Raw genomic sequence first — 18,692 nt, 5'->3', positions numbered from 1 at the left:
TTTGCATCAAAAATAACTTTGATCCTTCAGGAAAAAATATTCTTAAGACAGCTGGATACAGCAGCTCAAATCTCACACTTGTGTCTTGACATTCCCTGATTGCTGGGATAAATGTGTTTCCCTTCTGTCTTGTGTAAAGCGAATAATCATTTTCTACAAACACTCTGTCTCCAGTTTTTAATATTTTCCCTTCTGCCACTGTTTTGTAAGGATCAACTCTTTCAGCTGTTATGATTTCATCTTTACTACTATACATCCTGGTTGCTTTCTCATGTTCTGGTTTGAAGCATACACACAATGTGCCCTTTCAGGTAACAAATCCTGATGTGGAATACCAGTCCAATTGCTTATTTGGGCTTTTGTAAAATTAAGCAAGTCTGCCCCTTTCAGTTTCTCTGGTGTAGCAGAACATCTCAGGGTTTCAGTGCATGCACTGTAATATTTTTGAAACAGCTCTTCTCGAGCAGTTTCATACTCATCCAACCTTTTCTTCACTTCAATCTCTGATTTTTGTAGTTTAATCAGTTCATCTGAATAGCCGTTTAAAGCTTCTTCCATTTTCCAGACTTTTGTTATTTGCGTTGATATACTCGTTCAATGTTTCATTTATTTTAATCAGCTCTTAGCACATTTAGTTTTTTTCCTCTAAATTACTGGAAGACATATTTTGTACCAAAGCTGGAGCTTGTACTGCTTTTTGCTAAACAGCTGCAGGATTCTTCCCATTTATTATGCCTTCTCTTCACCTTTTCTACTTTACTTTTTTTCAGGCGCTCTAAATTTCTTCTTTGCTGTCATCCAGACAGTATACTCAATTACTGAATTTCATGAAAACTGGCAGAATTACTAACCCTCATCTCTCAGCTTCTTTTTTTGCACTGGGAGAGCTGAAATCTCTGTTGATCAGTGTGCAACCATCTTGGATGTCCTGCAAGCAATTAATCTTGAGAGATCAAAACATACTTTGCTGAGGGAAATGCAGAATTTAAAGGTACAAAGGCAAGCATTTCATACAAAATAAAGTGTGAAAATATGGGAAATTAATAGAAATAACCTCCCAACAGCCTGACTACTTTAATGCACTTAACAGAAAAGTTACAATTTAGTTTATTTAAAAATAGACACTGCATTTTTGCTAGGGCTAAAAGTTAATGTTTTCTAAAAGCATACAAGTTGCTTTTCATATCTGGGAAGGAAATAGAGATTAGAAAAGAACATACAACAATCAGTGTAAGTGGGAACTTTCAGACTGTAACATATGCTTCAGTATTGGCAACCTTAATTTTAAGTTAACTAATGCCTGTGGGTGCAGCTATTGATTTGGGGCAATTGTTTTTATAAGGAGGATTAAACTTCATTTTTTGAAGATGTGTATAGTTTTTGTGTTTGTTCTAAGTTAACATGGAATGGGGGTGTTATGAATATGTATCTATGTTTTGAGGGTTAAAGGAATAGGGTGTTCTGAAAAAAAGTTTGTTTTTTGTTTGAGGATTTGCATTAAAATAAAAAGTTTTGAAAAATGTGACATAGGTTCAAATGGAGGTGAGAAGAAATTATATAAAAGATCATCCAGCCAAACATTAGTGTTTGCTTGGGTGACAAATGATGGAAATACACAGTCAAAAATGTCATGTATATTAGGTGGGAACAACAAATATCAATGCTGCAGGAAACATTTGGAAAGAAAGGATTTCCAGGTGAATATTCATCAGAATATCAGGGACAAAGGAAAATGGAGTAATAATAATACTGATTGCTAGAGGCCCTCTAGCAATCAGTAATAATAATACTGATTGCTAGAGGGCCTCCAACAGTGACAGAAGAGAAAAAATCTACAATAATGGTAGATTTGTGGTAGGAAGGGGCTACTGACAAAAATAATCTCCTTTCAGTAGAGGATATTACATATAGGTAGGGTTTGAAACTTGATTTGCAATACTGAGAATCTATCATGGGACCTTAAAAGTAAAACATAACAAAAGTGGGTAGATTTCTGAAGACAGTTATAAAAATATCTGATATGGTAGATTAGAAACTCAGACAGAATTTACATTTTTTCCCCAAAGTACAATAGGCTAGACTGGATAGAATCACAGGAACATGTGCACTTAACTAAAAGATTTGAACCTATCCAATAATTATTTCAGATCATGCACAGATAAAAGCTAAGATAAACATGCATGGCAATGAAGTAAAAACCAGACACTGGTGCTTTACTTGTTAAAAAGAGAGGAATTTCAGAAATGGTTAGTGGAAATTATTTCAGCGTGGTGGTGCTGCGTTAGCGTTGTCACCTCACAGATAAACGTTGCCCTGTTCGATTCTCAGATAGAGCGTCTTCTGTCTGGAGACATGCGTGAATGGGCGTACCTTCGTTGAAGGTTGTGCATCAGGGCTGTCAACTCGGCATGTAAAAATCTACTGCCAATCATTAGTGGACCGGAGTTCCGCTGTGGCGACCCCTAACCGGGAAAAGCCGAAAGACACAACATTTCAGCGTTATTACAGAAGACACATTTCTTCAGATGTGATAGCTGTTGAGTGGGATAAAAATGAAAAAATTGAGTTTAAAGGTATAAATAAAAGAAAATGATAGATGGTTAAGAAGCAATAGGCATTATTTAGAAGGGCTGACAAAAGTGAAGAGGAATCTCACAGAGCAAGAACAGGTGCAACTGCAGCATGCTAAAAAATAACAGTATTTGGATAGTATGCATGAGTTTAAAAAGACTACTGTTAAGAAACTTTTTTTTTGATAAACTCCATAGCACAAAAAACATTTAGCACAATGACTTGGGTATCAGAAAGTAGAAAGGGTTGTTGCAAAACTTAGGCTATAATAAGAAAAAAAAAGGAAGGAGCAAAATCACATAGAAATAAATGATAACTGTGGGAAAAATACATGCACAATAATGTTCAGGAGGAGGAGGAGTGAGGTTTAATCGAAGGCAGGAACTGTGCAAATTAAGTACTGTTGGACTAATGACAGTTTTAATGAAAAAAAGATATGAAGTATATAAAAAATGTTAATGGTTTGCTTTCTGTCAATGTATGTTTGCTTATGTCTTAAATGAAAATTTAATAAAGGTATTTAAAAGACAAAAAATTAATTGACAATGCATGGTAAGAATTATGTAACTTTTGACATGGGGATTTGTGTTTGAGGTCTTGAGGGATTCAGGTTTCTTAGGCTCTATATGGGGGTTGTCTTGGATCTGAGGAAAAAGGAGGGAGAGAGTGTTCATGTAAGAGCTTAAACAGTCGTAAGCCTAGAAACAGGTCTGCTCTTTGTTTAACTGGGAGCCACTTTGCATTCTTAATGTAATACAATGGTGTTCGCTTCTTGGGGAGTATGTAATATATCTACACATTTTGTTTTATAGTTTTTGAATAGTGGTGGAGCTTTCAGTGGATGCTGTTGATGTAAGAGGGAGGCTGAATTCAGGTTGGGGGAGTAGAGGTAATTTATTTATTTATTGCTGAACTGATAGAGTGAGAGAGAAAACAGGATTATTTTTTACACAAATGCATGTTGAAGTTAAGTGAGGGGTTTAACTAGAAACCAAGATATCTGAAGGAAGAAACTTCACAGTAAGAAAAGGATGTTATGACTCTAGCTTGTTTTAAGTTTTCTCGGATTTCCTAAGCTACTCTTTAGTAGTAAAACCTTAGATTTAGTTCTGGATGTACTTGGTTAGATGTTTTGTAATAATCCAATCAATGAGGTGATTGAATTCACACCGTACCTCTTGCTGTAGGTGAAATTAAGAGTAATTAGTACTACAAAAGACCATGTCATCTGTGTATAAGAAAACAGAAGGTGAGGAAGATCCATTGGAAGCCTGTTGATATAGACAGAGAACAGAGAAGAGCAAGAATAGATCATTGAGGTGCACTTTTGAGTATAGAGGTGACTGAGGTGCAGAAGTTACAGTTAACTGTGAAATGGCAGCTGGTCAGATAGCTTTGGAACTAAGGGATGATATAAAGACTAAAGCCTAGTGCTGGAAGGTAGAGTATAAGAGAGGAATGGTCGACAACGTCAACCAGAAAACACACCTTTGCCCATTGCCCAGAGAATTTCATCACTGATTGACAAAATGGCTGTGGCTGTGCTCCTCCATGACCAGAAACCATACTGTTTTGTGCGAGAGGGTGGTTATTTAGTAATATATTCTGTGAGGTGGAGGTACACAATTTTCTCCAAAACTATGCACAAGTTGGGAGGATGGAAAGTAAGTGATAAGGGAGTGTGGGTTGTTTTTGTTTGGGAAGTAGCTTGATTATGGCAGCTATGCAGACATTAGGCATGTTTTGTTAGTAAGACAGAGATTTAAGATATGTTTTTGGGGGGGGGGGGTTGGCAATGGTAAATGATCCATGGATGTAGGTTACGTATACCTGGGGATCCATCCAGCTGTATTTATTCCAGTAAATGAAGAATGTCCTTGGATAAGATCAGATGGAAATAGAAATGAGGACATTGTAGTGAAAATTAAGTATATGGAGGGTTCCTACTACAACAGGGTTGGTCGCTACACCATGTGTGGAAATCATCTGCAAGCAAGTTGAAAGTAGTACTAGTTGTAACATGATGCAGTTATGTCATGTGATCATGTGAGGTTATTGTCTTCTTTCAAAAATTTCCTACACCTGTACTTGTGAGAGTTTTGGAAGTGTAATGTGGAATGATTTATGTGTTTTCTAAAGGTTTTCTTAGCTAGGATCTTAAGGTTAATATACTTCTCCCTGTTTTGTGTGGGGTATTTGATTTTTATGACTGCCAGAATTCATCTTGGAGTTTGAGGAGGAATTTTAACTCACTGGTTAGTCACTTACTGGGTTTGGGATTAGAAAGCCTAGAAATTAACAGGAAAAAAAGTGTACATCTTTTATACTGGAAAGAATGTTTGTAAAGAGATCAGCTGCTTTGTTTGGATACGTGTTGTCTAGAATATGTGTCTATTTAAGGGAAGTGAGAGTTGAAGAAAGCTTTGCAATATTAGCACAGGTATGGATCTGAAGGAGATTAATTTTGACCTTGCCTTCGGATCTAGACACAGAATGGAAATGGGGCAATGCTCACACTAAATGAAGGTGAATGAATTGTGATGCTGGAGGTGGTGAGATCAATGAGGGCGTGGTTTGTGGTCATAAGGTTGGGTATGTCTGGATGCTTGGCTAGTTGTACCAATTGTTCACTGTGGAAGTCTATAACTTCTAGATTAATGAGTTTCAACACGTTATTAAAGTAACTTAGAATAATTATATTCTCTTGTCATTAGTATTGGATAAAATTGACTGAACATCATATTTTAATTTCTGCCAAGATGAGGGGGGTATGTATCAGCTAAATAGACATTAGTAGTGTTGGGTAAAGGGATTTCTGTTAGAAGCCAATAAGGTTGACATTTTGATGTGGAGAAGCCTGTTTTTTTACGTTTTACTTTTAAGTGAGACTTGTAGAGTAGAAAAGAAGAGAAAAGGCAAGTAGTGATGTGCAAGAACTTGGATACTCAAGATGGACTTGACAGATCAGGGATTTTCTATGAACACGTAAAAGTGTTCCATAATAACAAGCAGGAATGTCTTCATCTGGTGTACAGTTAAAACAAGCAAGCCATTCAGCATATAAAATATACTTTTCTGACCAGGGCATAAAGCAAAACTCTTTCTGGCACTGAACCATCATAAGAACTGTAAATGTGTTGATGACAAGTGCAGAGATTCACAGAAATGGCCAAATTCATATATAAAATGGAATACGGCCTTGCCAAGGGAGGTTTGCTGGGGTGGGACTGATACAAAATGTCTACAAAAACTGATTTTTCATAAATGATTTGTGGCTACCATTCTCAAAAGCAGCAGTAAAAAACTGAATCTGTATATATATATATATATATATATATATATATATATATATATATATATATATATATATATATATATAAAGCCACTTTACTTTTTAACACCAGTACCATAGGCTCCTATAAAATTCAATCCATATAATATTTTTAAGTCTGAAAGGTATTGTTACTGTCCCTGCCAGTAAAGTTATGCAAAGATGTGAAGTACACTTCTCTCCTTTGTGTTCTTATTTGATTCTATGCACCTCAATATCTAAATGCTGAAGAGTTCTAAGAATACAGCATTAAGCTGGTTTTAAGGAGAACAGTGATTTTAAAGATTTGCTTTTCTCCAGGTTTTCGGTCTTTTTTTTGGCTTTTTGGCATTCAACATTTCAATTGCCGACATTTACATAGGGCACTGACTTGCAAACATAATCCATGTTCTTCTCAAAGCATAATGCAATAGCTTCCAGGTGGAGGGTCTGTGAAGTGTTGCCACTTAAAATCATGATTTCATTATCCAGTCTCACACGATACAACACAGGCACAAAATCTGAATGCTGTGTCCAAGTCAAACACGTGTGTATAAACTAACAATTACATAAGCAGTTGTAAAGTAATGCTGATGTGCTATACTGCTGTCAGCATTTATCTTATCTTTATTAATCTCTTATTCAAGTCACTGTCAACAGTAAACAAATGGCAAACAGAACAACAACCACTTCTTTAGCGGCAAAAGGAACATGGAAAAATAATACCGTATAGAAAAATGTTGTGTGACGTAAGTGCAACAGTAACTCACAATGGGCAGTGCACTGGTATAGCACTTAGTGACACTTCTTGGTTCTCCGATTTGGTTCTCCGATTTGTTTCCCAGCTGTGCCTTTTGTGCAGAGTCTGCTTGCCGTAGTGTCTGTCTGAGGTTTTGCTGGGTAAGTTGTTTATTTCACAAATCTCAGATCCGTATAGGTAAATGAAATAGCAACTTTTCATAGGCTCATAGGAGATTATTAGGCTATAGACCCAGAGGTCATATCGAGCCTTGCCGTTTCATCCTAATGTAATACCATTGAAATGTTAGTTAATACCAAAGATTGCATTTAGTAATGGCGGCTCATGCCCAGGAGGGTTGTGGGCATTATTCCAAGTAAGAATGTATTATGCTCCATCCACTTGTCCAGATTCCTTTTGAACGGTGTCATAGAGGTGCTCCGTTTCACATGAACAGGTAGCCTATTCCAAAGACATGGCAGTCACTGGGAGATAAATCTGTCCCTCTAACATGTCCTATTTAAGTCGCAGGCCATATTTAGGTGCTTGCAATGGATGGTCACAGTCCCATTTGATTTATGGACATACAGCAAGTTCATTAGGTTTGAGTCTGAGATTGCTCTGTAAGCCAGGCATAAGTCTCCCCTAAGAAGCCTATATGATACAGAGAAAAGTGGCAGGGGTTTTAGTCGGTCTGTGTATGTCACATGCTGGAGTCCCTTGATCTTCTTTCTTAGAAACCTCTGAGGTCTCTCCAGTTGCTGCAAGTACTTTGTATGGTACATGCCGAATGGGGCATTATACTAAATGATGGGCCTGATTACTGCAGAATATAGAGGGGTTACAACCTCTTTTTTACTCAAGATGATGCCTTTACTAATCAAGTGTGCTACATAGAAAGCCTTCCTTATTACAGCAGACACATTGTGGTTGAAGTTAAGGTCAGTGTCAACTTTTGATCCCAAGTCCCTTACCACTTTGTGGATACTTAAGGTATTGTTGTTGATTTGATAGTGTCAAGGGGCATTTTGTGTGCTGCTGAAGGGAATAATGATGCATTTCTTTGCATTCAGTTTTGAGACCATGACTAAGACACCAGTCGGTAGTCTGCTTAAGACCCTCCTGGATTATACTGACATCATTTGGGGATTCAATAACTGCACCCAGTTTGCAGTCATTTGCAAACTTGGTCAAACACAACCCCTTAGTTTTGACCCGAACTTCTGAGAAGTATATACCAAAACAGTAGGGGGTGCCCAGTACTGACCTCTGTGGCACCCCGCTGGTAACAGGTCTGCTGGTTGATGTGGTCATCCACTTTTATAGTGTGTGTCTGGTTTGTAAGCCAGTTGGCAACCTATCTTACAATGAAGGGGTTTACATTCAGTTTGCTAAGTTTATTATTGGTAATGCCTGAATGTGGGATTGTGTCAAAAGCCTTTGCCAAGTTGAAGTACACTGTGTGCACAGATCTGACATCGTTGATGGTCCTGGTCAAATTTTTTGAAAAAATCCACCAGATTTAACGGGTCTATATTAGATACTCAAAGTTACTGAACTTCGAATACGATATGATCGACAACATAATATCGAATACCTAATAAAAACATGAAATAAAGTAAAAAAAAACAGAACTACTTGCTCTAAGCTGCACCCCCACACCCCCCGCTACTTAAATATTCCAAATCCGAGACCACACTACATTGAAGTAAACGGAAATCTCCCCTTACAGAGATTTCCGTTTACCTCTTCGATGTTTTGTGGTTTCGCTGTTTACGTGTCGGCAATGATTCGACATTGTGATCATTCGAGATGTTGATATAGACCCGATTTAACAGGCAGGATCTGCCCTTGAAGCGGAATTGGGTAGGATCCAGGGTTTGGAGGTCACCTATGTCTTTATTTATGAAGTCCACAATTATATGTTCCATGGCCTTAGAGATGAGGCTGGTCAGACTTATGGGTCTGTAATTCCCCAGGTCTGTTGTAAGGCCACCTTTGTGGAGGGAAGTAACTGTTGCCATTCTCCATTCTGCAGGAACAAAGCCTGTGGTAAGACTATGACTGAAAAGGGTACTCAATGGTGATGCTAGTTCATGTTTTAGCCTGTTTAGAAGACAGCCTGAGATGCTGTCTGGTCCCACAGAGGCTGTGTTTTTTGCACTGGACAAGGCTTTGATGACCTGTTCATCAGATATGTAGGGTGGGGGGGTTGGGGCAAGGTCTGAGATAGATTTGGAGGTGATATAGGAGTGAAATTTTCACCAAAACTATCTGCTAGCAGGTTCTCTGTGGGGTCAGTGTGTGTGATATCGCTGGTCACTAGTTCTGCACAAGCTTGGGTCCTACCTTTTAGGCTATGTATACAGCTATAAAAGGCCTTATGGTTATCCTTGACTCTGCTAGCTAAGTTTTTTCTCAGAAAAAGCCCTTAGAGGATTTGACATGTCTTATTTGCCTGCTGAGGTTGAAGAGGGTGCTCTTCCATTATTGGTATCTTGCCTTTGTTTTCATGGATAGCAACGTTTTCCATTTATTGTAAAGTTTGTTGATGCTGGATGTCCACCAGGGTGGCTTGTTTTCAGTTGGGGCTCTGGCTTTGGTTCTTTCTGGTACAGGGCTTTAGTGTGAGCTTCTGTGTAGTTACCACTTCCAGCTGGGGGTGGGGCTTGGAATACATTTATACCTTCACCTAGGAGGGTATAGTTTGATTTGGTGACATTTTTTAGTCTGATTTTGCTCTTTGTGAGTTCCGGTGTTAGTGTCAGCTCGGTGACCAATTTGTGGTCAGATTTAACTAATGAGGGTCCGACAGTTGCGGTAATGCATCTGTTTGACATATTAGGGAGGACCAGATCTAGTATGTTTGTTCCTCTTGTTGGGGTATGAACAATTTGTTCCAGCACATTCGAGTTTGAACAAAATCAAGGAACTTTAAGTAGAAAGAGTTTGGCCTAGTGTAGGTTTCCTAGTTGATGGTGCAATAATTGAAACCCCCCATAAATCAGAGTGTTCAGTAGTATTTGGATTGTCTTCAGTTTGGGCAAGTAGGCTTTGTGTGCATCATGACCTATGGAGGGGATCTATAAGTGGCTATGACTTGAATGAGGGTCTTACCCACCATAACCTGAACTTGGAGTAACTCCATGGAGTTGTCCAGTCTAACTAGACGGGAGGTGAATTTATGTCTAATACAGATGGAAACACTAAATCCACAAAGCAGAACCTGACGGAGCCAAAAAGGAAGTTCAACAAACTACACAGAGTGTACAAAGTTTAATGTAGTACTTTGAAGTGCTTTTCGTCTGCAAAATATGCAGACTTCCTCAGAAACACAGTTAAAAACGTCAACAGCTCTTTATAAAAAGAATTCATATAAATTCAATTATCTAATTAGTATGAATAATCAATTTAACAGACAATTAGATGTTTAAACAATAGGTATCCAAGGATACAACTACCATTCAACAAGTTAACTCCACCTTCTTCCTAAAGTAAAAGTAAGTTTACAATTCCAAATCGTGGGTTTGTAAGCTTGTAAATTTTCACTAACAAACCCACAAAAATAACATATGATTTTATGACTTACTTATATTAAATGTGTAAAATCAATAAAACTACTCACAAAGTGTGGTGTCACATTATCCTAAAAACCATATGTTACTTGTAAGAAACCAGTACAGACATAGTTCTACTAACAAAGAAGTACACAAGTAGTAAATGCATAGTTAATTAATACATACTAATATTGTGTGTTAATTCTAATAAAAATTGCATGACTACAGTCGATACTAAGTGTAATACTGTAGTCTTACTGTATTAAAAAGTTTTTGTTATGTTGATCTATGTTGAACTATTAGACTCACAACCAACTCATCTCTGCAAGTTTTTTAGTTTTAGAATGCTGCTTATTGAACATAATTCATTCAAACCTGGGAATGTGTATGCGTTTAACCTGATCTGCCATTTAAGTTCTGATTCTTCTAACGACAGGGTAATGCAGCACCCCTCTTTCTTTCTTGTATTTGATCAATAACTAAGAACCTAAAACTATGTTCCATGTGACTAAAAATGTGCTTGGCCAGTGCATTATCCTGTTTTTTCTTAATAATGGCATACTGATGCTCATAAATTCTTTCTCATAATCTCCGCTCTGTCTTACCCACGTAAAACGAGGGGCATCTTTGGCACTTAGCCAAGTATACCACCATTTTTGAGTTGCTATTGTCCCTACATCTCAATTTATATTCCTTGCTTTGGACTACAAATCTGTTACTTTCCGCTATATGCTTACACTGATTACAATTTTGACATTTAAACATCCCAGGTGTTCTTGAGAAGGTGACACTAGGTTGTGCTAAAATCACTTTCAAATTTTTACCTTTTCTGAAGGTTACCTCTGGATGTTCTCCTACCTTAGTGTAAATCATGGGATTACTTTTAAATAAACCCCAATTTTTACAAATTATGTCAATACAGTAATGACTATGCATGTTATACGTCATAATAAGCCTAGGTGTCCCAAGTTCTTAGTATTGGTAAGTATACTAGGTGAACAAATCAGGCCAGGCGTATTTATAACATCTGTATTGACTCCACATTCTGGTATGGCTAATTTAATATTTAGTATGGGTTTGTATACACCATTCAACCTTTTGTTCTTTACTTCATTAGTCAGGTTGTCTATTAAATTTAACGGGTAACCTCTATGTAGAAACATACTCTTTAATAATTCACACTCCCGATGGAAATCCTCATCCTGGCTTACTATACGGGCTGCCCTAACTAGCTGACCCTTGACTACTGAGAGCTTTTGATAGTTAGGATGGCAACTAATGAAGTGTAAAAAAGAATTTGAGTATGTATTTTTCCGGTGGACACAAGTCACATAACTTTTTACCTCTAAATATTTAGCCAACCATATATCAAAGTAAGCTATAGCTTCGTTACTCTAAGTTGAAGTAAAACGTAAAAAGTCCAGTAACATTTTACCATATTATTACCCTTATGTAAGATAAAAATATCATCTAGGTAACGTGTGTAGAACGCTATGTGGGACATCAGTGTATGGTTTGTAAAGACATACTCTCTCTCCCAGTGGGCCATAACCAAATTGGCTATACTGGCCCCACAAGGGGAACCCATGGCGACCCCAACCTTCTGCAAATAAAAGTTGTCGCCTAACATAAAATAGTTGTTGTATAATATTATTTCAAGGAGTTCAATGACAAGGGAAATTTCTCTGACAGTAGCATTTTTCTTTAACATGAGGCTCACCCATTCTATTCCTGTGTCCTGGGGGATACATGTATACAAGTCCCTCACATCAACCGTGAGAAAGTTGTAACTAATGTCAAAATCTAACTTGTCTATCCTCCCTAAGAACGTCCATGAGTCTTTGCAAATTTGATGTCCAAATAAGTATTTTTGCAGGATAGAGTCCACAATTTTTGCACAAGCATAAGTTGGAGAACCCCATCCGTCTACTAATGGTCGCATAGGGGGATTCACCAAATCCTTATGGATTTTGGGAATACCAAACAAGTATGGAAACCTAGGGTATGAAGTTGTCATAAAATTGTAGAACTCTTGGTGTATTCTGCCCTTGATGAACATATCCTCTATGCTGTTTCTAATAGTGGTGTAAGCCCTATTAACTTCAGATCTCAAACTTAATTCATATGAGGTATTGTCCAAAAGTTTCAACATACGTTCAAAGTAGTCAGTGTTGTCAAATACTACCACACCCTCACCTTTATCTGGTTTACAAATCCGGATGTTATGTGTCTTGATGTACTCAAGATGTTCTCGCTCTATTCTGCTAGTATTGTCGTTGCTATTACTACCGTGAGGATAGTCAAATCTCTGTCTCATATCTAGTTCACACATCTGCTCAAAAATTTGTACTAATGGATGCAAAGGAGGATTAAAAGTACTGGGAACTCTAAATGGGTTAGTGTGTGTAATGTCTAAACTTCCCCCCAACATCAAGTTAAAATTCAATTTCCGTGTATAAACCTTAACATCCAAAATAGCTTTTACAATGTCAGACTTTTGTTTAGGGACATATATATGGCGTTTAGACAAAATATCAGCTATATCAATAGAGATTAACACAGAGGAAAAGTTGTATACTTTAAAGTCACCGGTAGATTTGGTAATAATAACAGGTTTCACATCCGTACTCGGTAAGACATCGTTTTTCTATTGCTAACAACTGATTTAACAATAGAATCAACATTAGTTTGAGTCAAACTCCCAGTCAAACTGTTAATGTTATGTTAAATGCAGTGTTCAATCAAACCCACAACTGTACTACTAGTTTCATCAGAAGAAATTGTCATGTCCTGCGTTTCTTGAACTTCTGCTTGTTCATTTTGTTTGAATAAAAATTGTTTTGTTGTTTGGGAATTGCCCCAGATCGGCTGCAGTCTCGAAAATTCTGAGGATTTTGATTGTAATTCTGCTGCCCATCATTACTATGGTTTTGGTTACGATTCTGGAGTCTTTCGCTCCTCCTAACTTCTGGCTCTGTTTGGACATTATTGTTGTCCAAATCTCCATTAGTACTCTATACCATATCATTAGGGTTAAGTTGACACTTAGCATGTAGGTGCGAGTTATTAGGCAAAGGAACCCCATTGCTACCTAAAGGCCCTTTCTGCGAACCAAACAGACCTTGCCAAATTTGTGACAACGATGGGGTAGGGTAAGCAGTACCCTCCCCATAAGCTTTACAGTCTCGGTCAAACTTCTTTACTTTGTTACATTTAAGCTTCTCCAAGTATTGGTCTATGCTGTTAAATGTACGACTATATTCGTACTTATATCTTGTAAATTTGTTGTGCAATTTAATACTCAAATCCAAATCTGACACCTGTTTACTAAGATCGTTCATCCACACAGAGTAATGCTTTATCATTAATTCCAGTAATTCATAACCTTGCCGATCAAATAATATAATTAACTCAGTATGGAACTCAGAGTTAGGTATTAAACCTGTAGGAAACTGAAAATGCTGGCTTAAACCTTTTGGCACAACTTTCCATGCCAAGCATTCACGGAAATAGGAAATTTCAAGCTGCAATTTCCTCAGTTTTACTAACATGCTGTCAAAACTTTTAAGTTTGGAAACAATATCTGGAGCAAGATTTACTTCAAAATCATTACCTCTGTTTTGTCCAAGTTGTTGACTGTTCAAGTTCATAGGTAAAGAAAAAACAAAACCTTCGGCTAGCCAATTATCCAATACTGGCAAGCCTGAATAGTTATTGTCATCAATCACAGCTGCGGGATTTCTTCGCTCCTGCGTTCCATGTTGAATGTTAATACTCAAGTTGTTAGCCCCAGTATGTCGAGCACCTAAGTTAAGAGCTAAGTTACCACCAGCCCCTATTACATGTCCATTAGGTGCACTCGACTCTGTTGATATATTCCGTAAACTGGAACCAAGGTTAAATGTTGTAGAATCACTTTCAGTTAACATTGGTGGTGGAGTCACTCCTACGTTGTTGACATATCCCAGCATATTCTTACTGGAATTACGGTCGGTAGGAGAATGTAGCAGGTCCTTTAAAACCCGCTGTTGTGTGTCACGATGGTCGAGTCTAGCACACAAGGAGTCCATCCTCATTAAGAGTAAGTCAAGTAAAGTGCCATTATTCCCGGAACTTGCCAAAGCTGGTGCCGCAACAGCAGCACTATCACAGCTCCTAAAAATCTCTGGTGTAGCATTCGCCAAAAAGCCGCTAGGGCTGATGACAGATCCTGAAGCCATAAAAACTTCAGAAACACAAATTAGACAAGAAACTACTAAATCCACAAAGCAGGACCTGACGGAGCCAAAAAGGAAGTCCAACAAACTACACCGAGTGTAAAACGTTTGGTTCTCACGTGTTCATTATGCAGTCTGAAGGTGTGGAAGGCACTGTAGCTTTACAAGGCCGGGGTACTCTCTGAGGCCTTGAGCCACATTTCTGTTACTGCACATACGTCTACATCTTCCAAGGACAGAAGTGCTTCCAGGGTGTGCAGGTTTTGGTTTACACTCCTACCATTTAGCAGCATGACTCTTATTTTGTTATGACTGGCAAATTTAATGTCAGTAAGTTTGTTTTTGAGACCTTGCCTAAAAAGGCACTATGTGGGAGACAACAGCCTTTGCCAGCAGCTGAAAGCCTAGACGTGCCAGGTGCAAACTGTTTCTGGCAAAGCAACAAGGTTTGTCGACCATGGCTTCCCTGGCTGACAGCAACTGGATCCCCTTTGAATGACACCAAAAACTAAGCCAGTTATTGAAATCAATAATTTTTTTGTTTACACTGTGGCATCATTCTAGGTGAGGGCAGTATGCTGCTCAAGGCTAGGATCATATCTGCCTAGGACATGTACTCAGAGAGCTCAATCATGTCTTTCTTCATATAGTCCAGTGAGGTATGTCTCAGGCCATTCACTCCAACATGAACTATGACAGAGTCATAATGGTACTTGTTGCTGAGAGACCTGTGTCCATGCGTGATCGAACGAATCCTGGCACCAGACAGGCAGTGGACTGTGACTTTCTCCTTGTCCAACCTAGTCAGTGGGACATCCATGTGTCTCACTATTGAGTCTCCAATGACTAGAACATTTGGTTTTTGAGTGTTACACCTTGATGGCTTGGTAGGTGAAACACTGGTGTTGCTGTGTGTCATGGGTGTCATTAGGTAATGCAGCTTCTTAAAAAAATGTTAACACTAAAGAAATATAGTTGGAATTACTCCCTGCATTTTGTTTTATTTTTGGTTATACCCACTACTTATTAGCTGACTTTATCTTATTAAGGGGTGCAAAATTATCTTTAAGCATTTGTGTGGGTGTGGGTGTACATGTGTGTCTGTCTGTCTGTCTCTGTGTGAGTAAGCAATAATCTTGCAAAGGGCTTGTATCCCATCTAGTAGTGGTTCACTGACACACACACATACTTGTTGCTGGGACAGGCTCTTGTCATTTTGCACCCCTTAATAAGATAAAGTGAGGTGGGTATAACGAAAATAAAACAAAATGCAGGATGCAATTCCAACTATATTTCTTTAGAGTGAACATTTTTTAAAGAAGCTTCATGGCCATGCCATTACATATAACAGTATAGCACAAAAGATTAAGGTTATAAATTGCTAATCAGCTTTATTCTGCAGGTTTGGGTCATTTGCCTACTGTGTAGCTCTGGCAAAGTCATTAGAGTCTGTGTTCCTAGGTTACATCTAGAAAAAAGACACCTGTGCCTGTTGAGAATAAATGGGGAACAAAATTAAGCACTACATACTAGGTGGACAAAGCGGTCCTTATCTACCATGGAATCTTCTTTCTGTTGTACACAGTAGTGTTAAACTGAAGTCAAGAGGACTAATGCAACAGACAAGATATGACAGCAAAGTGAAGCATAAACACTGTTGGACTTACTTATTCTGTGCAAGTATGAACCAGTAGTTGACTATCTTGTGTTTAGTTGCATCCTTTGATGTTGGTGGAAAAATTGGCCTCTTCTTCTGTGGCACCTTCACTTTCAGGCAGAGAAACAGCAATGCATGCTTATTTGAAGTGTTCTTCTGTGAACCTTTAAAATAAGAACACCTTATTCAGAAACAAATTAATTAATCTTCTAAGAGGTAGATGGGCATTTTTGCAGGGAAGAAATACCAACATGAGTACTTTATCTAGGCATGACATTGTACATGTATATTAGGCATGATATTGTACATGTATATTTGTATTAACACTGTACATACATGCATACAATGCATAAATACAAGAAAAAAGCATGAGGAATGGGCTTTTACTTCAGGTGCACAGCAAAGAAACGTACTCAAGAATTGTTTAATATCAGTTTCAAAGTTCATAATATACACAGAATCTGCATCTTCTATGTGGATACATACTTTTGTAATATGTTCTCACTTTTTCTGCTGTATCAATTAAACTGAATATATAATTTGCGGATGATAGTTAAAAAGTAAGAAATGAAACTACACCACGTATTACTGCAAGAGTTAGAGAATACGTGCACCAAAAGACAGCACATTAAATTAACTTACAGGTATTTACTTGCTTGCGTCACACAATTTTAGCATCATTACGTGTGAAGATCATAGCTGTAACTGATGCTGAGTGTTTCTTAGAGTACTGTACTTAGAATCATCCGTTTCTTTTGGGTTTAGAAACTGTCAACATATTGGTTTCCCAAATGCAACAATGTGTCCAGAAAACCTGCGCGAATAGACTAAAAACAAGCTTTCCAGATGGAATTATAATGTGTTGTTCAACACCTTCCTTTACTAAGCAGCACACTTTATAGAATACTGTAAAGCTTTTGATAAGCACAGGAAAGATATATTACCCACCACCAATAAACCTTCAGTAGCAAAACATTTTCAATACAATTGAAGGATTGCTGTCTTAATTTGTGCTTGCCAACTGCCTAATACATTATCTGATTTTCACTTGCCAACTGCGTATGTCTTCATTTCACTGACGATATATCACTGATCACTACCGCTGCAGGCCGGCTGTAGTGCACTTGTTTCACAAGTCTAGTACCACACAGTAACATAATTATATCGCCTCTTGAAATCATAGAGTTGGCATTGTGATCAGATGCTCAGATCTTAATAAAAGCTAATGCTGGTACTGCTGCTTGCCCCAGTTTTGAATGACATGAACATTCAGCCAAACACTGCGAGTCCAGTTATCTCAGAATAGGAGGATGGGAATGCTGACATGGGGCTTGCAAACAATACACCTTTCTTTGTTTGAGCTTAGCTGTACTTCTAATATTGCTACTTCTTTCATGTAGTTATGTAAATATGTAGGGGAAAAGATGAAACACTACAGCCACACCTATTTAGACCATTTCATTGAAGATGGTGTTATCTAAATTGTTTTTTTTCTAAGAAACACTGCTCTGCTGCTATCAGGTTAAATATAATTTGGGTGCTTTCATCTATGGTTGGGAATAATAGGAGGGGGCACTGAAAGACTACTTGATCCTTGTCCCATTTTAAAACTGTGCAACTTCCCTGGAGAGAAGATCTACTTCTTCACAAATTAATGAAAAGGAAAAGGGTAACAAAATACATTTTATTTATGTAAACACAAACATATGTATGCAACTGCACACAAACTACAAAATAATGATACTGTTAAAAACAGTTTGCATCTTTTTTTCTAGCTCCATGCCTACTGATCACTGGCTTTCTGATCAGTCATTCCTGCCACACTTTCAGCCACTGAGCCCCACCCACATCACCTGCTCACTCCCATCTTCCCTTGTCAGCTTCTCGATCAGCTGGGACACTAGTCAGTCCTTTGCACAAGGCTCATAGTTCATAGGTTCATAGGTTCATACTAGGCTATCTGCCCAAGGGCATTTATAAGCCTAGCCCATAGTTATGTGGCTTTCGCCACCCCTTTAGTTTGAATAAAAACTATGCCTATCATTTTGCTGTGCCTCTGTCAAGCAGTGACACTGAAGTAATCCCTGGGGTATATCTGCAATCTCCCATCCATTGGTCAAGATTCCTGTTGAAGAAGGCCAGAGAGGTGCTCTGCCTCACATGTACCGGGATTTTGTTCCACAGCATAGGGAGTCTCTGGGTGATGAATCTGTCCCTCCAGCACGTTCTATTGGGGCTTTATCCCTCTATGCTGTAGAGCCAGCTTAAAGACCTATATTGATATGGCAACTCATGTTATAAAAAGGCAAGAGCTAAACTCAGTACTACCAGTATGAAAGCTCATCTGCCAAAAATAATACAAAAATTTGACCCAAGGGTACAAACAGTCCAATTTTACTCACAAGCAAATTAGGACATATTTTTAACAGATTCTTATCATTGTTCATAAACGCCCTTTTGTGTTAGATGACTGCTGAAAATGATGAGCAGAGGTAGTTTAATGCAAAACATGCATACTCACGGCAAGGCTTGCTACTGTAAAACCCACTTTTAAAATACAGAATTCAATAGCAGCTCACAAGGTCAATGGATGTCTTAACAAATATGTAGCATTATTATACAGTCACGTGTTTAAGAATTA

At 38.1% G+C, this 18,692-nt stretch overlaps 1 protein-coding gene across 2 annotated transcripts in view; it reads right to left on the bottom strand.

Annotated features, from left to right (window-relative positions):
* The window catches only part of LOC122792322 (nuclear receptor coactivator 7-like), a 1,388,015-nt gene that overhangs the window by 239,517 nt on the left and 1,129,806 nt on the right, over nt 1–18,692 (bottom strand). For both annotated transcript variants that reach the window (XM_044060116.1, XM_044060117.1), the window contains one exon: nt 16,062–16,215. In XM_044060116.1, the coding sequence (XP_043916051.1) occupies nt 16,062–16,215 (154 nt within the window). The remainder of the gene's footprint in view (nt 1–16,061; nt 16,216–18,692) is intronic.

Source organism: Protopterus annectens, chromosome 1.part2, assembly GCF_019279795.1.
Source record: "Protopterus annectens isolate FY-2018-M chromosome 1.part2, PAN1.0, whole genome shotgun sequence".
Taxonomy (NCBI): domain Eukaryota; kingdom Metazoa; phylum Chordata; order Ceratodontiformes; family Protopteridae; genus Protopterus; species Protopterus annectens.
This window is presented reverse-complemented; position numbering and strand designations above follow the sequence as displayed.